The sequence below is a fragment of the Hemiscyllium ocellatum genome, chromosome 3 (genome assembly GCF_020745735.1).
Source record: "Hemiscyllium ocellatum isolate sHemOce1 chromosome 3, sHemOce1.pat.X.cur, whole genome shotgun sequence".
Taxonomy (NCBI): Eukaryota; Metazoa; Chordata; class Chondrichthyes; order Orectolobiformes; family Hemiscylliidae; genus Hemiscyllium; species Hemiscyllium ocellatum.
In genome coordinates this window covers 111,130,276-111,149,676 of record NC_083403.1, presented here as the reverse complement: position 1 = coordinate 111,149,676, position 19,401 = coordinate 111,130,276, and the positions used below count along the sequence as shown (strand labels likewise).

Below are 19,401 nucleotides of genomic sequence, written 5' to 3'. Positions count from 1 at the left end.
AATGGGGGGAGGTAGTGGTGATGTCACTGGACTAGTAATCCAGAATGCTAGGCTAAAGTTCTGAGGACATTGGTTCAGATCTCACCAGGACAGACAGTGAAATTTAAATTCAATTTAAAAAAGATCTGAAATAAAAAAAAGTTATGTTACCACTGTCAATTATTGTACCAACCCATCTGGTTTACAAATGTCCTTTAGGGAAGGAAACCTGCTATCCTTACCCAGCCTGGCCTACATGTGACTGCAGACCTACAGCAATGTAGCTGACTCTTGACTAGTTTGTGAGTAACTAGAGGGTGAACAGTAAATGCTGGGTTAGCGAGTGGCAGCATGGTGGCTCAGTGGTTAGTGCGCTGCCTCATAGTGCCAGGGACCCAGGTTCAATTCCAGCACCTGTGACTGCTTGGAATTTACATGTTCGCCCCATCTCTGCATGGGTTTCCTCCAAGTGCTCCTGTTTCCTTAAAGTCCAAAGATGTGCAGATTAGGTGGATTGGCCATGCTAAATTGTTCATAGTATCCAGGGATGCATAGGCTAGGTGGATTAGCCGTGTAGCGTTACAGGGCTAGGGAAGAATGATGGGTCTGGTTGGATGCTCTTTGGAGGATCAGTGTGGACTTGATAGGCTGAATGGTTTGTTTCTGTATTGTAAGGGTTGTATAATTCTATATTCCAATGCAATGAAATGTAGCAATGGCTAAGCTCCATCCAAATTTTTATTTTTGTAACTGAAGCAGTTATGGGTAGTCTTAACTGTTAATTGCCTACAAAATGACCAAAAGATGATCATTTCAATTTTTATTTTTTTCCTGTTCCTTCACCAACCAGCTATTCATGAAGTAGGAGGGGTCCCATTTGAAATTATTGAGCCAGTTTTGGGGCGATGTACTCCAGAACAGCTCTTTCGAATTGAGGAATGCAACCCGGTGAGAGAACCTGTTACGTAAGACCTTGTTGATCGTGCCAAATAGATGACAATTACCAGGGATTATTTAAGAATTTGTTCTTTAAACAATACACTCTGACACTCCCTTAAGAAACGCACAAGCAATAATTTTATCAGTTTTCTGTCATGTTGACTTAGACAAACCTGTCATTTATTCTGCCATTAATGATTACTCTGAACTAATCCCTTCTTTACCAAAGGCGTTCCCACTTCCTTTTGCCTTTTGTTCAATTTTGTAATTTAAACCCTCGTACTCTCTGATATATTGCTGCATTTTCTGAAAAATCGACCTTTGCTGTTATACAAAGAGCCATAATAGACCAGCAAGAGGCTGGAAGAACACAGACCAGGTAGCATCAGGAGGTAGACAAGCCGTCGTTTCAGGGGTAACCCTTCTGTGGATGGGTGTGGGGGAACTGCAGATAAAGGGGGAGGTGGGGGCAGGGTGGTGAAGTGGGGAAAGGTGAAGAAAGGCAGAGGGAATGACTTGATTGGTCAAGGGAGGATTTAATCTGGTTGGTGGAAAGGAGGGGGAGGGGCTGGGAAGGGAGTCGGAGGATAGGGAGGGAGGTTATTTGAAATTGGAGAACTCAATGTGGAGTCCTCTGGGTTGTAGGCTGCCCAGGTGGAAAATTAGGTGTTCCTCCAATTTGTGCTGTGGTTCATTTTGGCAATGGATGAGGCCAAGGATAGTCATGTTGGAAAGGAATGGTTCGGGGAATTGAAATGATATTGAATGAAATAGCAATCACCTTGATGCCAGCTAGGGCAGATGCCAGCTATTTTGGTAGTTATATTGGAATGGCTTCTCTAAAGGAGCACAAGTCTTCAGTGTTCTTCCTACGTACTGTTAGAGTGCACAATCATTTCCAATGTGTAGTGTCTTCGATCATTTCTCGATCATAAGAAAACCAGGTTCTGTGGTACTAAAGACCTTGAGGAGGCAAAGCTGGATACATGCTGAAGCACTAATATAGTTCCTCTACTGCCACTATAGTACCCGGTCCATATCCCTCCATACCCTCCTTATTCATGTACCCATCCAAATGCCTTTTAAATGTTGCAATTGTACTAGCCTCCACCACTTTTTCTGGCAGCTCATTCCATACATGTACCACCCTCTGCGTGAATAAGTTGCCCCTTAGGTGTCATAGAGTCATAGAGATGTCTTTTATATCTTTCCCCTTTCACCCTAACTATGCCCTCTAGTGCTGGACTCCTCCACCCCATGGAAGAGACTTTGTCTATTTATACTATCCATGCACCTCATGATTTTAGAAACCTCTAAGGTCATCCTTCACTGTCTGACACTCCAGGGAACACAGCCCCAACCTATTCAACCTCTCCCTGTAACTCAAATCCTCCAACACTGACAACATCCTTGTCAATCTTTTCTGAACTCATTCAAGTTTCACAACATCCTTAGATAGGAAGGAGACCAGAATTGCACACAATCTTCCAAAAGTAGCCTAACCAATGTCCTGTACAGCCACAACATGACCTCCCAATTCCTGTGCTCAATACTCTGACCAATGAAGGAAAGCATACCAAACATCTTCATCACTTTCCTATCTACCTGCAACTCTGCTTTCAATAGATAATAGGTGCAGGAGTAGACCATTCTGCCCTTCGAGCCTGCACCACCATTCAATATGATCATGGCTGATCATCCTTAATCAGTATCCTGTTCCTGCCTTATCTCCATAACCCTTGATTCCACTATCCTTGAGAGCTCTATCCAACTCTTTCTTAAATGAATCCAGAGACTGGGCCTCCACTGCCCTCTGGGGCAGAGCATTCCACATAGCCACCACTCTCTGGGTGAAGACGTTTCTCCTCATCTCTGTCCTAAATGGTCTACCCCGTATTTTTAAGCTGTGTCCTCTGGTTCGGCACACACCCATCAGTGGAAACATGTTTCCTGCCTCCAGAGTGTCCAATCCTTTAATAATCTTATATGTCTCAATCAGATCCCCTCTCAGTCTTCTAAACTCAAGGATATACAAGCCCAGTCGCTCTAGTCTTTCAGCATAAGGTAGTCCTGCCATTCCAAGAATTGACCTCGTGAACCTACGATGCACTCCCTCAATAGCCAGAATGTCTTTCCTCAAATTTGGAAACCAGAACTGCACACAGTACTCCAGGTGTGGTCTCACCAGGGCCCTGTACAACTGCAGAAAAACCTCTTTGCTTCTATACTCAATCCCTCTTGTTATTAAGGCCAGCATGCTATTAGCCTTCTTCACTACCTGCTGTACCTGCATACTTACCTTCATTGACTGGTGTACAAGAACACCCAGATCTTTTTGTACTGCCCCTTTACCTAAATTGATTCCATTTAGGTAGTAATCTGCCTTCCTGTTCTTGCCACCAAAGTGGATAACCATATATTTATCCACATTAAACTGCATCTGCCATACATCTGACCACTCACCTAACCTGTCCAGGTCACCCTGTAATCCTCTAACATCCTCCTCACATTTCACCCTGCCACCCAGCTTAGGATCATCAGCAAATTTGCTAATATTATTACTGATACCATCTTCTATATCATTAATATATATTGTAAAACGCTGCGGTCCCAGCACTGATCCCTGCGGTACCCCACGGATCACTGCCTGCCATTCTGAAATGAAACCATTTATACTTTGTTTCCTATCAGTCAACCAACTTTCAATCCAAGTTAGTACTTTGCCCCCAATACCATGTGCCCTAATTTTGCTCACTATCCTCCTATGTGGAACTTTATCAAAAGCTTTCTGGAAGTCCAGGTACACTACATCTACTGGATCTCCCTCGTCCATCTTCAGAGTTACATCCTCAAAAAATTCCAGAAGATTAGTCAAGCGTGATTTCCCCTTCATAAATCCATGCTGACTCTGACTTATCCTGTTACTACTATCCAGATGTGTTGTTATTTCATCCTTTATAATAGACTCCAGCATCTTTCCCACCACTGAGGTCAGACTAACTGGTCTATAATTTCCTGTTTTCTCTTTCCCACCTTTCTTAAAAAGTGGTACAACATTAGTCACCCTCCAATCCGCAGGAACTGATCCCGAATCTATCGAACTCTGGAAAATAATCACCAACGCATCCACGATTTCTCGAGTCACCTCCTTCAGTACCCTGGGATGTAGATCATCAGGCCCGGGGACTTATTAACCTTCAGACCTAACAGTCTCTCCAACACCAATTTCTGGCAAATATAAATTCCCTTCAGTTCAGGTCCTTCAGCCACTGTTGCCTCAGGGAGATTGCTTGTGTCCTCCCCAGTGAACACAGATCTTAAGTACCAATTCAATTCTTCTGCCATTTCTTTGTTCCCTGTAATATATTCCCCTGTTTCTGTCTTCAAGGGCCCAATTTTAGTCTTAACCATTTTTTTGCCTTTCACATACCTAAAAAAGCTTTTACTATCCTCCTTTATATTTTTGGCCAGTTTACCTTCATACCTCATTTTTTCTGAGTATTTCCTTCTTAGTAATCCTCCGTTGTTCTTTAAAAGCTTCCCAGTCTTCCGTTTTCCTACTTATCTTTGCTATGTTATACTTTTTCTCTTTTTTAACTTTATATGTTTCTTATCTTCCCTCGTTAGCCACGGCCACCCATGCCTCCTCCTAGGATCTTTCTTCCTTTTTGGAATGAACTGATCCTGCATCTTCTGCATTATACACAGAAATATCTGCCATTGTTCCTCCACTGTCATCCCTGCTAAGGTATTGCACCATTGAATTTTGGACAGCTCCTCTCTCAGCTCCATAATTCCCTTTATTCAACAGAAATATTGTCACTTCCGATTGTACCCTCTCCCTCTCCCTCTCAAATTGCAGATTGAAGCTTATTGTATTATGGTCACTACTTCCCAATGGCTCCTTCACTTCAAGGTCCCTGATCAATTCTGGTTCGTTGTACAATACTAGATCCAGAATTGCCTTCTCCCTGGTAGGCTCCAGCACCAGCAGTTCTAAGAATCCATCTCGGAGGCACTCCACAAAGTCTCTTTCTTGAGGTCCAATACTATCCTGATTCTCCCAGTCTACCTGCATGTTGAAATCCCCCATAACAACTGTAGTAACATCTTTGCGACAGGCCAATTTCAGCTCCTGATTCAACTTACATCCGACATCCAGACTACTGTAGATAACTCCCACGAGGGTCTTTTTACCCTTAGAATTTCTCAGCTCTGTCCATACTGACTCTACCTCTCCTGATTCTAGGTCCCCCTGTGCAAGGGACTGAATATCATCCATTACCAACATGGCCACCCTACCCCCTCTGCCCGTCAGTCTGTCCTTACAATAGCACGTGTAGCCTTGAATATTCATTTCCCAGGCCCTGTCCACTTGAAGCCACGTCCCAGTTATCCCCACAATATCGTATCTGCCAATTTCCAAAAGAGCCTCAAGCTCATCCATCTTATTTCTAATGCTTTCTGCATTCATATATAGTATTTTTAATTTGTTACTGCCCTCACCCTTCCCATCAACTCCTATTTCTCTCAACCTTACAGCATGATCTCTTTTTTTGCATTTTCTGCTTCATTGATACAGTTGTCTTTCTTGACTTCCCTTGTTCTAACTTTCCCTTCAATTTCCTTCTTAAACATCCAGTTTCAAGGTGCTATGAATCTGCACTCCAAGGCCTCTTCATTCTGGAACATTCCAAAGGACCTTACCATTAAGTGCAGAAGTCCTGCTAAGATTTGCTTTCCCAAAATGCAGCACCTTGTATTTATTGAAATTAAACTCCATCTGCCACTCCTCAGTCCATTGGCCCATCTGATCAAGATCCCATTGTAATCGGAGTAACCTTCACTGTCCTCTACACCTCCAATTTTGGTGTCATCTGCAAACTTACTAACTGTACCTCTTATGCCCACATCCAAATCATTTATGTAAATGACAAAAAATAGTGGACCCATGCACCTATCCTTATGGCACCCCACGGTCACAGGGCTCCAGTCTGAAAAACAACCCTCCATCACCACCCCCTGTCTTCTACCTTTGAGCCAGTTCTGTATTCAAATGGCTAGTTCTTTCTCTATTCCATGAGATCTAACCTTGCTAATCAGTCTCCCATGGGGAACCTTGTCAACACCTTACTCAAGTCCATATAGATCATGTCCACTTCTCTGCCCTCATCAATCCTCTTTGTTAATTCTTTAAAAAACTTTTGTATTTTGTCAGAAGTTTAAGTATTCTGATTATTGCAAATCAATCTCGTTTCTCTGTGTTCTGTTGCATGGCGTGCTGTAGAAACTTTTATTTTGATGACTCCACCTTGAGTCACTTAAAGATGCTCATAAATCAATGATGTTATCTCTGGGTCAACAACTGTTGATTTAAAAAATTGCTTTTTCAAGATTGATTTACAGCAGTGTTTTCCGAAATGTTTCTTTAATAATGAGTTGTGGTTTGCTATATGTTATCACTTTACATAGAATTGAGTCTGCAGTATAGAAACAGGCAATTCCAAACCAACTGCTCTGACCGCCTATGTATGACCTTCAGTTTTGTCTTCTTACATGTGAAAACCATTTTTATTCTGTTTCTACCATGTCAAGCCTTGTCATAATTTTCAATGTCTGTATAAGACCATTCCATTGGTCTTTTCTGCAAAACAGAATGTTTGTTCTGCAAGTATTTTGTTGGATTGCCTATTGAGAAAGAATGTGACTAGTCTCCTGGCCCTGATGGAATGCAAATGAACTCCAAATTTGAGGAAAGACATTCTGGCTATTGAGGGAGTGCAGCGTAGGTTCACGAGGTCAATTCCCAGAATGGTGGGACTATATTATGCTGAAAGATTGGAGTGACTGGGCTTGTACACGTTTGAGTTTAGAAGGCTGAGCGGGGTGGGGGGGGTCTGATTGAGACATATAAGATTATTAAAGGATTGGACACTCCTGGAGGCAGGAAACATGTTTCCGCTGATGGGTGAGTCCCAAACCAGAGGACACAGTTTAAAAAAAGGGGTAGGCCACTTAGAACAGAGTTGAGGAGAAACTTCTTCACCCAGAGAGTGGTGAGTGTATGGAATGCTCTGCCCCAGAAGGCTGTGGAGGCCAAGTCTCTGGATGCTTTTAAGAAAGAGTTCAATAGAGTTCTTGAGGATATGGAATCAAGGGTTATGGGGATAAGGCAGGAACAGGATACTTATTGAGGATGATCATATTGAATGGTGGTGCTGGCACGAAGGGCAGAATGGCCTACTCCTGTACCTATTGTCTATTGCATCTCAGGGTACTAAAAGAGATGGCAGGAGAAAAAGCAAATGTACTTATTGTAAATTTTCCCAGATTCAGTGGACTCTGGGGTATTTCCAGCGGATTGGGAAACAACAAATGTGATGCCATTGCTTAAAAAAAGGTAGACAAATGTGGGGATTTTTCGACCAGTTAGCTTAACTTTGATAGTATGGAAAATACTTGAATCTATTACAAAGGAAGAAATAGCAAGATATCTAGATAGAAATTGGGCAAACAAAGCCTGCATTCTGAAAGGCAAGTCATGCTTAACTAATCTGCTAGAATTCTGTGAAAACATTACAAGCATGGTGGACAACGGGAACCTAGTAGATGTGGTGTATCTAGAATTTCAGCAGACATTCAGCAAGGTGCCACGTAAAAGGCTGCTGCATAATTAAAGGCGAACGGCCTGTATTAGCATGGATAGAGGTTTGAGTAAGAACGGTAAGCAAAAAGTGGGAATAAATGAATGCTATTCTGGTTGACAATCAGTGTTTAATGACGTGCCTCAGAGTTCAGTGTTGGGATTGCAATTATTCACAATTTACATTGATGATTTAGAGTTGGGGACTGTGTGTAGTGTGTGAAAGTTTGCAGGTGACACTAAGATGAGTGGTACAGCAAAGTGTGCAGAGCACTGTGAAGCTTTGCAAAGGGACATCAATGGTTTAAGTGAGTGGGCAAAGTCTGGCAGATGGAGTACAGTGTTAATAAATGTGAAGTCATCCATTTCGGTTGGAATAATGAAAAGGACTATTACTTGAATGGTAAGAAATTGCAGCATGCTGCTATAGAGACCTAGTTGTCTTTGTGCATGAATCACAGAAGGTTGGTTTGCAGATGCAACAGGTAATTAAGAAGGCAAATAAAATTGTTAAAGGGATTGAGTTTAAAAGCAGAGAGGTTATGTTGTAGCTGTATGATGCTGCTTAGGCCACACCTTAGTACTGTGTGCAGTTTTGGTCTCCTTACTAGAGAGAGGATATACTGTCACTAGATTGGGTGCAGAGGAGGTTCACTAGGTTGATTCTGGAGTTGGGGGGTTCTGGCTTATGAGGAGAGACTGAGTGGACTGGGATTATATTCATTGGAATTTCGAAGAATGAGGGGCAATCTTATAGAAACATATAAAATTATGAAGGGAATAGAGAGGATGTTTCCCCTGGTGGGTGAAACTAGGACAAGAGGGCATAGCCTCAAAATTAGGGAGAGCAGACGTACGTCTGAATTGAGAAGAAATTTCTTCACCCAGAGGATTGTGAATCTGAGGAATTCCCCGCCCACTGAAGTGATTAAGGCTTCCTCAGTAAATGTTTCTAAAGCTAAGATGTATAATTTTTTTGGACAGTAAAGGAATTAAGAATTATGGTAAGAGGGCAGCTGATTGGAGCTGAGGCCACAAAAAGATCAGCCATGATCTTATTAAATAGTGGAGCAGGCTCGAAGGGCTAGACAGCCTACTCCCGCTCGTAGTTCTTACGTTCAATATAAACTATTTCTGCCACAGTGCTGTTGCAAGTTTTAAAATTTTACTTGGATTCAAATTGGTTTTAGAAACAAAGGTGAGCCCTTGCCACACATTAATTCTGTCAAAACATTTTATGTAGCCCAAACATCAAAACCCTGTGAAAGACAGTTTTTGCCACCCTTTTGTCATTTTGTGTAGCTTCCCATAGTCTTTTTTAAAGATCTGTTGAAAATTGGAATATATTGCTTATAATAGATTTCCCTGTTCACTATTTTTTAACTTCAAAGAATAATGTATATGTATATGAATATGTATAGACGGTTTAATGTAATAATGTTTCCAAAGCTATCTCCACAGGAGCAATATTAAATATAATTTGGTACCAAGCTGCATAAGATATCAGGTGACCAAAAACTGATTGAAGAGGGTAAGTATTAAGGAGTGTCTCAAAGGGGGATAACAATGCTGAGAAGTTAAAGAGGGGATTCCAGAACATGTGGGCCAGACAGCTGAAGGTATGTTCATCATGAAGTGGAGTGATTTGAAGTCTGTATGTGCAAAGGAGAAGAACTGCAAGACCGGAAGTATCTGAAGAAGGTTTAAAGTTGATGAGACTTACTCGAATTGGGAAGGATTTTTAAATAAGCTTGAGAATTATAAAATTTGTGGTATTGCTTAACAAAGAGCCTGTTTAGGTCAGTGACCATAGAGATAATGAGTGAATAGGAATCAATGTGATTTAGGATATAGACAGCATTATTTTTAAAGAGTTCAGTTTTATAGAGAGTGGGGATTTGGAGGCTGCAGGGTTTAGTATTTATATGGTAGAAACTAAAGGTAAAAAAGTAATGGATAAAGGTCAACAGCAGTTACTTGAGGTGAGGTTAGAGCTAGACGATATTACAAAAGTGGAAGTAAAAGGATTTATTGATTGAGCAAATGTGCATTTGAAGCTCATCTGAAGTTCTGGCTGGGTGCTGAGATCTTGAACTGTTGGCTGGGGACCAGGGTTTGGGGCAGGGTCTAAAAAAATTAACTTTGGTTTACCCAATATTTAATCGAAGTAATTCTTTTCTCCTCTAATACTGGATAATGAATAAATAGTATGAGAAATTAGTATGGGGAATTGCAAAATTCAAAAGGTTTTGAAAAGGAAAACTTTTTTTTTAGAAATCTATGAATGATCATATTTTCTGCTTTTGATGCTTTTGTTAAATGTTGAGAAAATCTTTCACTACCTCTTCTATGAAAACAAATGAAAGGCTAATCAATAGCTCCCAGAGTAGTTCTAGTTCCTTTGTTGAAAGATATCCTCTTTTGAGTTAACATTTGATTCTTGTATTTTAACTTGCAAATGAAGAATGTTTCAATTATGGTTTAAATGCACGTGTTACATAATGTGTATCTATGGGTATACATCTGATATATCTAAGTGGACAAGAAATACACTGAAAACAGTAAAACTTCTTGAGTGTTTCCTGCAATAAAAAAACCTACTGATTAGAAGATGAGTTTGGGGAGTAAAGAAGTATAGGGTTAAATGTAGTTAATTAATTGAAGGTCAGATTCTTTTTGATGTTTCAAATTTACAACAATTGAGATTTATTTGCCAGATCTGCAAACACTTCATATATTTTTTTGTCCTCTTTCACTTTTGGAGAGCTGGGGAAAACTTCTTACAAAAGTAAATTCATGGTGTCTTTCCTCTCTGATAGTCGTAAGTCATAATCATAGCATTATATAACATGGAAACCGACACTTCAGTCCAATTCATCCATGCTGACCAGATATCCCAAACTGATCTAGTCCTATTTGCCAGCATTTGGCCCATATCTGTCTAAACCCTTTCTATTGACATAACCATCCAGATCCCTTTTAATTGTTGTAATTGTACCAGCCTTTACCATTTCCTCTGGCAGCTCATTCCATACACCCACCACCCTCTGCATGAAAATGTTGCCCCTTAGGTCCCTTTTTAAATCTTCCCCCTCATCCTCGACCTATGCTGTCTAGTTTGACTTCTCTAGCTCTGGGGAAAAGATCTTAGGTATTCACCCTATCCAAGCTGCCCATGATTTAATAAACCTCTGTAAGGTCACCCCTCAGCCACCTATGCTCCAGGGAAAATAGCCCCAGCCTTTTAAGCCTCTCCCTCACCCTGGTAACATTCTTGTATTTCTTTTCTGAACCCTTTCAAGTTTCACAACATCTTTTCTATAGTAGGAAGATCAAAATTGAATGCAGTATTCCAAAAGCGGTCTAACAAATGTCCTGTTCAGCTGCAATATGACTTCCCAACTCTTAAATTCAACGCACTGACCAATTTAGGCAAGTGTACCAAACACCACCGTCATTATCCTATTACCTGCAACTCCATGTTCAAAGAACTATGAACCTGCACTCCAAAGTCTTTGTTCAACAACACTCCTCTTACCATTAAGTCTATAAGTCCTGCGCTGGTTTGCCTTTCCAAATTGCAGCACCTCACATTTTTCAAGATTTAAATTCCAACTGACACTCCTTGGACCGTTGATCAAGGTCCCATTGCACTCTGAGGTAACCATCTTTGCTGTCCAATACACCACCAATTGTGCTGTCATCTGCAGACTTACCATATCTCCTGTGTTCACATCCAAATAATTTATATAAATGACAGCAATCAGTGGACGCAGCACCGATTCTTGCAGAGCCAACTTGTCACAGGCCTCCAGTCTGAAAATGAACTGTTCACCATCACTCTGTCTCCTACATTCAAGCCTATTTTGTATCCAAATGGCTATATTTCGCATGATCTAACCTTGCTAACCAGTCTACCATGTGGAAACTTCTCAAACTCCTTGCTGAACTCCATATAGACAATGTCTACTGCTCTGCCTTCACCCATCATCATCTTCACATCTTCAAAACCCTCAATCAAGTTATTGAGACATGATTTTCCATGCGCAAAACCATTTTAACTACAGATCGTTCTGGTGTAACATGCATTTTGCCAACGTGAATTGACTATAACATGATTGACAAGTTGTGGATGCTGTTTGGATAACATGAACTTTCGACTGAACAGGTGTAGCATTCTTCCACAGCATGACTTTCTACAGCAGTTCTCCATAACACACTTTTCTAAAGCGGAAGGTTGCAGAGAAACGCAAATGTCTTGTTATAACGACCTGTATCGCTAATCGGTCCTTGCCTTTCCAAGTACATGTAAATCCTGTTTCTCAGAATCCCCTCCAACAACTTATCATCCACTGATATCAGGCTCACTGGTCTAAAATTCCCTGGCCTTTCCTTACCATCTTCCTTAAATATTGGCATCACATTAGCCAACCTCCAGTCTTCCAGCACCTCACACATGGCTGTCAGTGGTACAACTGTGTTCGCAAGGGGCTTAGCAATCCCTAGCTTCACAAGAAGTTCTGGGGTACATTGATCAGGCCCTGGGGGCTTACCCACCTTTACATGTTTGAAGACGTCCAGCACCACCACCTCTGTAATAGTTTTAAGATATCACTATTTATTTCTCCATATTCTCCAACTTCCATATCTTTCTCCACAGTAAGCACTAATATGAAATACACTCACCCATCCCCCTGTGGTTCCACACATAGGTGGCTTCGTTGAACTTTAAGGGGCCCTATTCTCTCCCTAGTTGCTATTTTGTATTTGTAGAAATTGTTTGGATTCTCCTTAACCCTATTTGCCAAAGATATCTCATGTCCCTGTTCTGCCTTCCTGATTTCCATCTTGAGTATACTCATACTCCTCAAGGGATTCACTCAATCCCTGCTGTCTATACCTGACATATACTGACCTTTTCTTGATCAGAGCTTCAATTTCTCTTGTCATCCCGTATTCCCTACATCCACCAACCTTGCCCTTTGAATAACAGCAACATACTGTCTCTGGACTTTTGTTCACTCATTTTTGAAGGCCGCCCACTTTCCACCCATCCCTTTTCCTGCAATAGCTGCCCCCAATCAACTTTTGAATGTTCTTGCTTGAAAGGTTAATGACTTGGATACAGGGATAGAAGGTTGTATAGCCAAATCTGCAGTCGACACAAAAATACACGAGATTGTAAATTGCAATGAGGAAATAAGAATCTTATAAATGGATATAGATAAGTTAGGAGAGTGGGCCAAATTGTGGCAGATAGACTATTGGGACAAAAATGGATGAAAGCCAGTTGTGATTTGATGATTTTAATATGTCAAAAGAGTTTTTGGACTACAATAATAAAACTTAACCACACCCTGGCATATAGCAGAAAATTGAGTGAGAAATTGAACAATTCAAGTCACGATCAATAATCTGGGAAATCTGACATCATCTTAATGCATTATTTTTAAATAATGCATTCTTTCAATTCAGCATTTTGTTTTTTAATTTACTGGACATATCTATATACAGGTTAAATGTTTATGTACAAAACTGAACATTCAATGACTTGTAGTCTTTTTCTTTTGATGAGGTTCTTTGGTGTTTTGTTTGTTACCTTAAACAGAGTTTTACTGAACAGACCAGCCATTTCTGGATGAAGCATTGTAAAAAAGATTTCAAAAATGAGGAGCCCCAGGAGTTTGAATCGTGGCGTGAGCTATATCTGAGACTTTATGATGAAAGAGAGCAGAAACTAAAAATATTAACGCAAAGCATTAGCTCTGCACATGCTAACAAGCCCAAAGGTTAGTGTGAACTTAACGTACTTTTAAGATTGAACCATGAAACAGTTATACTGCTGATTTATTATAATGTTAAAAAATTATTGTGTATTATTAAGCTGGAGCTACAGGTCACTGCAGAAAGTGATCCTCTAGTTTTTTGTTAATTTGAAATGAAGTTAAATTAAATTCAACATACACTGAAAATTTCTTTTTCACTGACCTACTTGAGGAATTTTGCACATGGCATTTTGATAATCTTTTATTGAGAATGCAAGGCAAATGTTGAAAGCGATGATTTGGAAAGTTTGAAGGGGACCTTGCAACAGCCATATGTTGGCTTTTTGTATTTAAATCCTTCAAGTTAAGTTTCAAGAATTTTGATGCGCTGCCCACAGCATTCACTTCATACATAAAATAAAGACAGCGAAACAAGCTTCCTTCTGAACATGAAAGTAGGAAATGGAAGCAGGAATAGGCCATTTGGCCTCTTGTGCCTACTCCACCATTCAACTACATTGTGGATGATCTTCTACCTCAATACCATTTTCCTCCATATCCATATCCTTGCTATTTTAATCATTTGAAACCTATTGAGTGCTGAGTTGAACATTAGTCAATGATGGAGTCTCCACAACCTTCTGAAGTAAAAAATTCCAAAGATCTGCAATTTCTGGATGAAGAAATATTTCCTCTTCTCAGTCCGAGGTGGTCTATCTCTTGCTCTAAGGCTGTGTTATAGAAGTATAAACATAGGAACCTAGTAATTAGGCACAGGAATAGACTAATTTGCCTTTAAAGTCTGCTCTGCCATTCAGTATGAACTTGGCTGATCATCCAACCCAACACAATGGGTGGCATGGTGGCACAGCAGTTAGCACTGCTGCCTCGCAGCGCCAGAGAGTGGAGTTTGCACATTCTCCCCGTATCTGTGTGGGTTTCCTCAGAGTGCTCCGGTTTCCTCCCACAGTCCAAAAATGTGCAGGTTAGGTGAATTGGCCATGCTAAATTGCCCGTAGTGTTAGGTGAAGAGGTAAAATGTAGGGGTTGAGCTTCGGTGGGTCGGTGTGGACTCGTTGGGCCGAAGGGCCGGTTTCCACACTGTAAGTAATCTAATCTAAAATTAGAGTGTTCCTGCTTTCTCCCCAGATCCTTTGATCTTGTTATCCCAAGAATGGTAGCTACATCTTTCATGAAAGTTTTCAATGTTTTGGCCTCGACCATTTTGTGGCAGAAAATTTCACTTTCCGGGTGAATAAATTACTCCTCATTTCTGTCATAAAATGCCTACCCTTATCCATACACTATTGCCTTTAGTTCTGAAAAGCTAGGACATTGAGAACTTCCTTCCTAGACCTAAACTGTCTAACTCTGTTAAAATGTTATAGGTTTCTATGAACTTCCCCTTCATTCTTCTGAACTCTTGTGAATGTAGTCCTAGGAGAAAGTGAGGACTGCAGTTGCTGGAGATCAGAGCTGAAAATGTGTTGCTGGAAAAGTGCAGCAGGCCAGGCAGCATCCAAGGAGCAGGAGAATCGACGTTTCGGGCATGAGCCCTTCTTCAGGAATTCCTGAAGAAGGGCTCATACCCGAAACGTCGATTCTCCTGCTCCTTGGATGCTGCCTGGCCTGCTGCGCTTTTCCAGCAACACATTTTCAGCTCTGAATGTAGTCCTAACTGATCCAAGTTAAAAATCATACAACACCAGGTTATAGTCCAACAGGTTTAATTGGAAGCACGCTAGCTTTCGTAGCGTCGCTCCTTCATCTATCATCTGATGAAGGAGTGACGCTCCAAAAGCTAGTGTGCTTCCAATTAAACCTGGTGGACTATAACCTGGTGTTGTGATTTTTAACTTTGTACACCCCAGTCCAACACCAGCATCTCCAAATCATGACTAACTGATCCAATCTCTGTGTGTCAGTCCCACCATTCCAGGGACCAGTCTGGTAAACTTTGCACACACTCTCCCTAGATAGAACATCCTTCCTCAGCTGAGGAGACCAAAACTGCACATAATATTCCAGGTGTGGCTATACCAAGGTCTTGTATATTTACAGCAAAGAATCCTTATTTCTGTACTCAAATTCTCTTGTTATGAAGGTCAGCATACCATTTGCCTGTGCACCTGCATGCTTACTTTCAGTGACTGGTAAACAAGGACACCCAGGTCTTGTTGCACCACCTCCTCTCACAATCTGTCGCTATTCAGATAATTTGCTTGCCCGTTTTTGCCACCAAAGTGGATAGCTTGATATTTATTTGCTATACACTTTGTCCAAATTGCACAACTTCTCTGCGTCCTCCTTTCTGTTCACACTCCCACCCAGTTTTGTGACATCTGCAACCTTGGCAATATGACATGATGTTTTCTCATCTAAGTCATTAACTTATGAAATGCTGGGGTCCAAACACTAATCCCATGTGGTATCACACCAGTTACTGCCTGCCACTCGAGGACTATTTAATCCGATTCTCTCTCTGCTGTTTCTCCATCCACATCCTTGTTTCCCATGTTCTTCAATTTTTCTTTCTTGGGACTTTAAAATCCAAATATACCAAATTCACTGGCTCTCCTTATCCACTCTACCAGTTACATCCTCAAAAAATTCTAGACTTGTCAAGCATAATGTCCCCTTCATAAATAAGAGGAGCTAATGCTCTCGTGGTGTTATCACTGGATTACTGGTCCAATGATAAACCAGAGAGCCATTGTCCTGGGAACCTGAGTTTAAATCCTGCCATAACATGTGGTGGAATTTGAATTCAAAAGAAATTTGGAGTTGAAATTCTAATTGAGGACAATCATCCAGAACCAGGGAAGAAAGAGATCGCAGACCAATTAAATACATGCTTTAGACCTATCTTGACAAGACGCAAATAATGTTCCAGAAACCTGGGGACCTAGGGTCAAATGGGATGGAGGAATTGAAAGAAATTGATATCAGAGAAATGTCATTGGGGAAACTATAAGGAATAAAGACAGATAATCCCCAAATCTTGATAACTTTCATCTCAGAGTACTTAAGTAAGTGTCCCTACCAATAGCAGCTGCATTAGTAGTCATTTTCCAACATTCTAAACACTCTGGTACTGTTTCAATGGATTAGAGGGTAGCTCACGTAACCCCCCACTATTTGAAAAAGGAGGCCGAGTCAATATAGCAAATTACAGACTGGCTAGCTTGTTATCAGTAGTGGGAAAACTGCTAGATAGACTCTATCATAAAAGTTGGAACTGCAGAGCACTTAAGTGACAGTATTGGCCTAGGCCAACATGACTTTTTTGTTTAAAAATCATTCACGGAATGTGGATGTCATTTATTGCCCATTCATAATTGTTTAGAGGGCATTTAAGAGTCAACCACATTGCTGTGTTTATGGAGTTGCATGTAGGCCAGACCAAGATCCTCAGTCAACTTCCTGACAATCAAGAACAATCACCAAGGAGACCCGTTTTGCCAAGGAAAAATTCTTTCCTATATCTACCCTGTTCGGTCCTGTAAGAAGTTTGAATGCTTCAATGAAATTTCCTCTCATTCTTCTGAACTCAAGTGAATATGGGCGCTGCCTCCTTTTTTGTATTGTAGCAGATTCCAAACTTGAAGGCCTGTCACTTTAAAACATTTGCATGGCATCGTGTGATGTGACATTCCGGTATAAAGGTACCCACCTCTCCTTCAGTCGTGTTGTCTTTGTAATGGAGTCAGTATAGCGTCTTCATTTAGTCAACAGGCACAGAGCTTGGATTGTGTGCTAGGTATTGCAACATAGTAAACAATTACTTAAAAAGGTCGCTGCATTTCTGTTTTTCCTACCAAAGTGCATAAATTTGCATTTTTCCATGTTGTATTCCATCTGCCATGTCATGCCTTAGCCTGCCTAAATTCTTTTGAAGGTAAAAACAATGACTGCAGATGCTAGAAACCAGATTCTGGATTAGAGGAGCTGGAAAAACACAGCAGTTCAGGCAGCATCTGAGGAGCAGTAAAATCAACGTTTCGGGCAAAAGCCCTTCATCAGGAATACAGGCAGAGAGTCTGAAGGGTGGCGAGATAAGTGAGAGGAGTGTGGGGGTGGGGGGAGAGTAGCATAGAGTACAATAGGTGAGTGGGGGAGGGGATGAAGATGATAGGTCAGGGAGGAGAATGGAGTGGAAAAGAAGATAGGCAGGTAGGACAAGTCATGGGGACAGTGCTGAGCTGGAAGTTTGGAACTGGGGTGAGGTGGGGAAAGGGGAAATGAGGAAACTGTTGAAGTCCACATTGGTGCCCTGGGGTTGAAGTGTTCCAAGATGGAAGATGAGGCATTCTTCATCCAGGCATCTGGTGGTGAGGGAGCAGCGATGAAGGAGGCCCAGGACTTCCATGTCCTCGGCAGAGTGGGAGGGGGGAGTTGAAATATTGGGCCACAGGACGGTGGGGTTGATTGGTGCGTGTGTCCCGGAGATGTTCCCTAAAGCACTCTGCTAGGAGGCGTCCAGTCTTCCCAATGTAGAGGAGACAGCATTGGGAGCAACGGATACAATAAATGATATTGGTGGATGTGCCGGTAAAACTTTTGGATGTGGAAGGCTCTTTTAGGGCTTTGGATGGAGGTGAGGGAGGAGGTGTGGGCCTGGGTTTGCAATTCCTGCGGTGGCAGGGGTAGGTGCCAGGATGGGAGGGTGGGTTGTAATTCCTTTGAAGCCTTTTCACATCCCTGCCATGCTTTTATCTGCCACTAACTTTGCGTCACCAACAAACCTGGACATACTGTATTTGGCACCCAAATGCAAATCATTGATCAATTGTGAACATGTTTGACCTCAGCAGTGATCTTTGTGATGCCCAATTACTTACCATCTGGCAACCCAAGAATGGTCATTTATTCCAGCTCCCTGTTTCCTGTTATTAACCAATTCTTCATCCAGGTTAGTATGTTTCCCCAATCTAACTTTATTTATGAGCTTCTTGTGTGAGATCTTATTGAACGCCTTTTAAAAATCAGAATACACCGCAACCACTGGTTGCCATGTCTATGATGCTAATAACATTCTCAAAAAGGTCGAACAAATTTGTCAAACATGATCAATCACCTTTCTTCAATCCATGTTGTCTTTGTCCAAGCAGATCATTCTAAATGAACTATTTTTTTTATATAACAGTGAGGAACATAATAGTGTCTACTTACTTCAGGCTAACCAGCTGATAGTTCTCCATTTTTCTCTACCTTTCTTAAGCTTTGGGTTACGTTTACTACCTTCCAGTCTGCAGAAATTTGTGAATATTTTGGGGAGTAACTACCAACACCAAAAACAATCCCTACAACCACCCCTTTCAATATATATGCAGTTTTGCAAGCTTTTTTTTCCAAAAGCACATTTGAATTATTGTTCCAAGCCTAAATTGAAACATTACCTTCCAAAGGAACTGTTTTGAGAACTGACTTTTTTTTTAAAAAATGCTATTCTGTAAGCAGGACAACTTGATTTCAGAAGGTGCCATGTAAAAGATTAATACTGTCTCGGAATAACATGAACAGAGTCTGGTAAATAGACAGTAAGCAAAGGATGGGGATAAAACAGTGCATTTTCAAGCTGGTGAATTCTAAAGAGTAGTGTGCCACATGATCAGTGCCAGACCTTAGCTGCTTACAATCAATATTACTGATTTGAACGAAGAGGCTGAGGAGTGATGTATAGATCCAAATTTGCTGAAGACCGAGAGAGAGGTGGGAATGGAAGCTCTGAAGAGGATGCAACAGCTGCTAAGAAGCTGATTAACTGAATGAGCAGTGAGGTGGCAAATACAGAAAAGTATGGATAATTGTGAGGTAATTCACTTTGGCAGTAAAAGTAGAAAAGCAGAACATTCTTTGCACAGGCAGGAATCTTTTACGTGTTATGAGTGTTTTTTGGAAAAAAGTATGTTTTAAAAAACATTAGTATACTTGTACAAGGAAATGGAAAGTTTGCACACAGATTTAGCAAGCAGTTAGCATATTAACTTCTTTTTAAAAGAGATTAGAGTACAAGACTAAGGAACTCTTTCTATAGTTGAATAGGGCTCTAATAAGTCCATACTTGGAACATTG

The 19,401-nt window shown here is 41.1% G+C and overlaps 1 protein-coding gene across 1 annotated transcript in view; it reads left to right on the top strand.

Moving 5' to 3' along the window:
• eloal (elongin A, like) overlaps window positions 1-19,401 on the top strand; it is a 100,762-nt gene that overhangs the window by 74,147 nt on the left and 7,214 nt on the right. Inside the window, exons 8-9 of the mRNA XM_060855046.1 lie at window positions 830-927; window positions 13,170-13,350. Coding sequence (XP_060711029.1) covers window positions 830-927; window positions 13,170-13,350 — 279 coding nt within the window. The remainder of the gene's footprint in view (window positions 1-829; window positions 928-13,169; window positions 13,351-19,401) is intronic.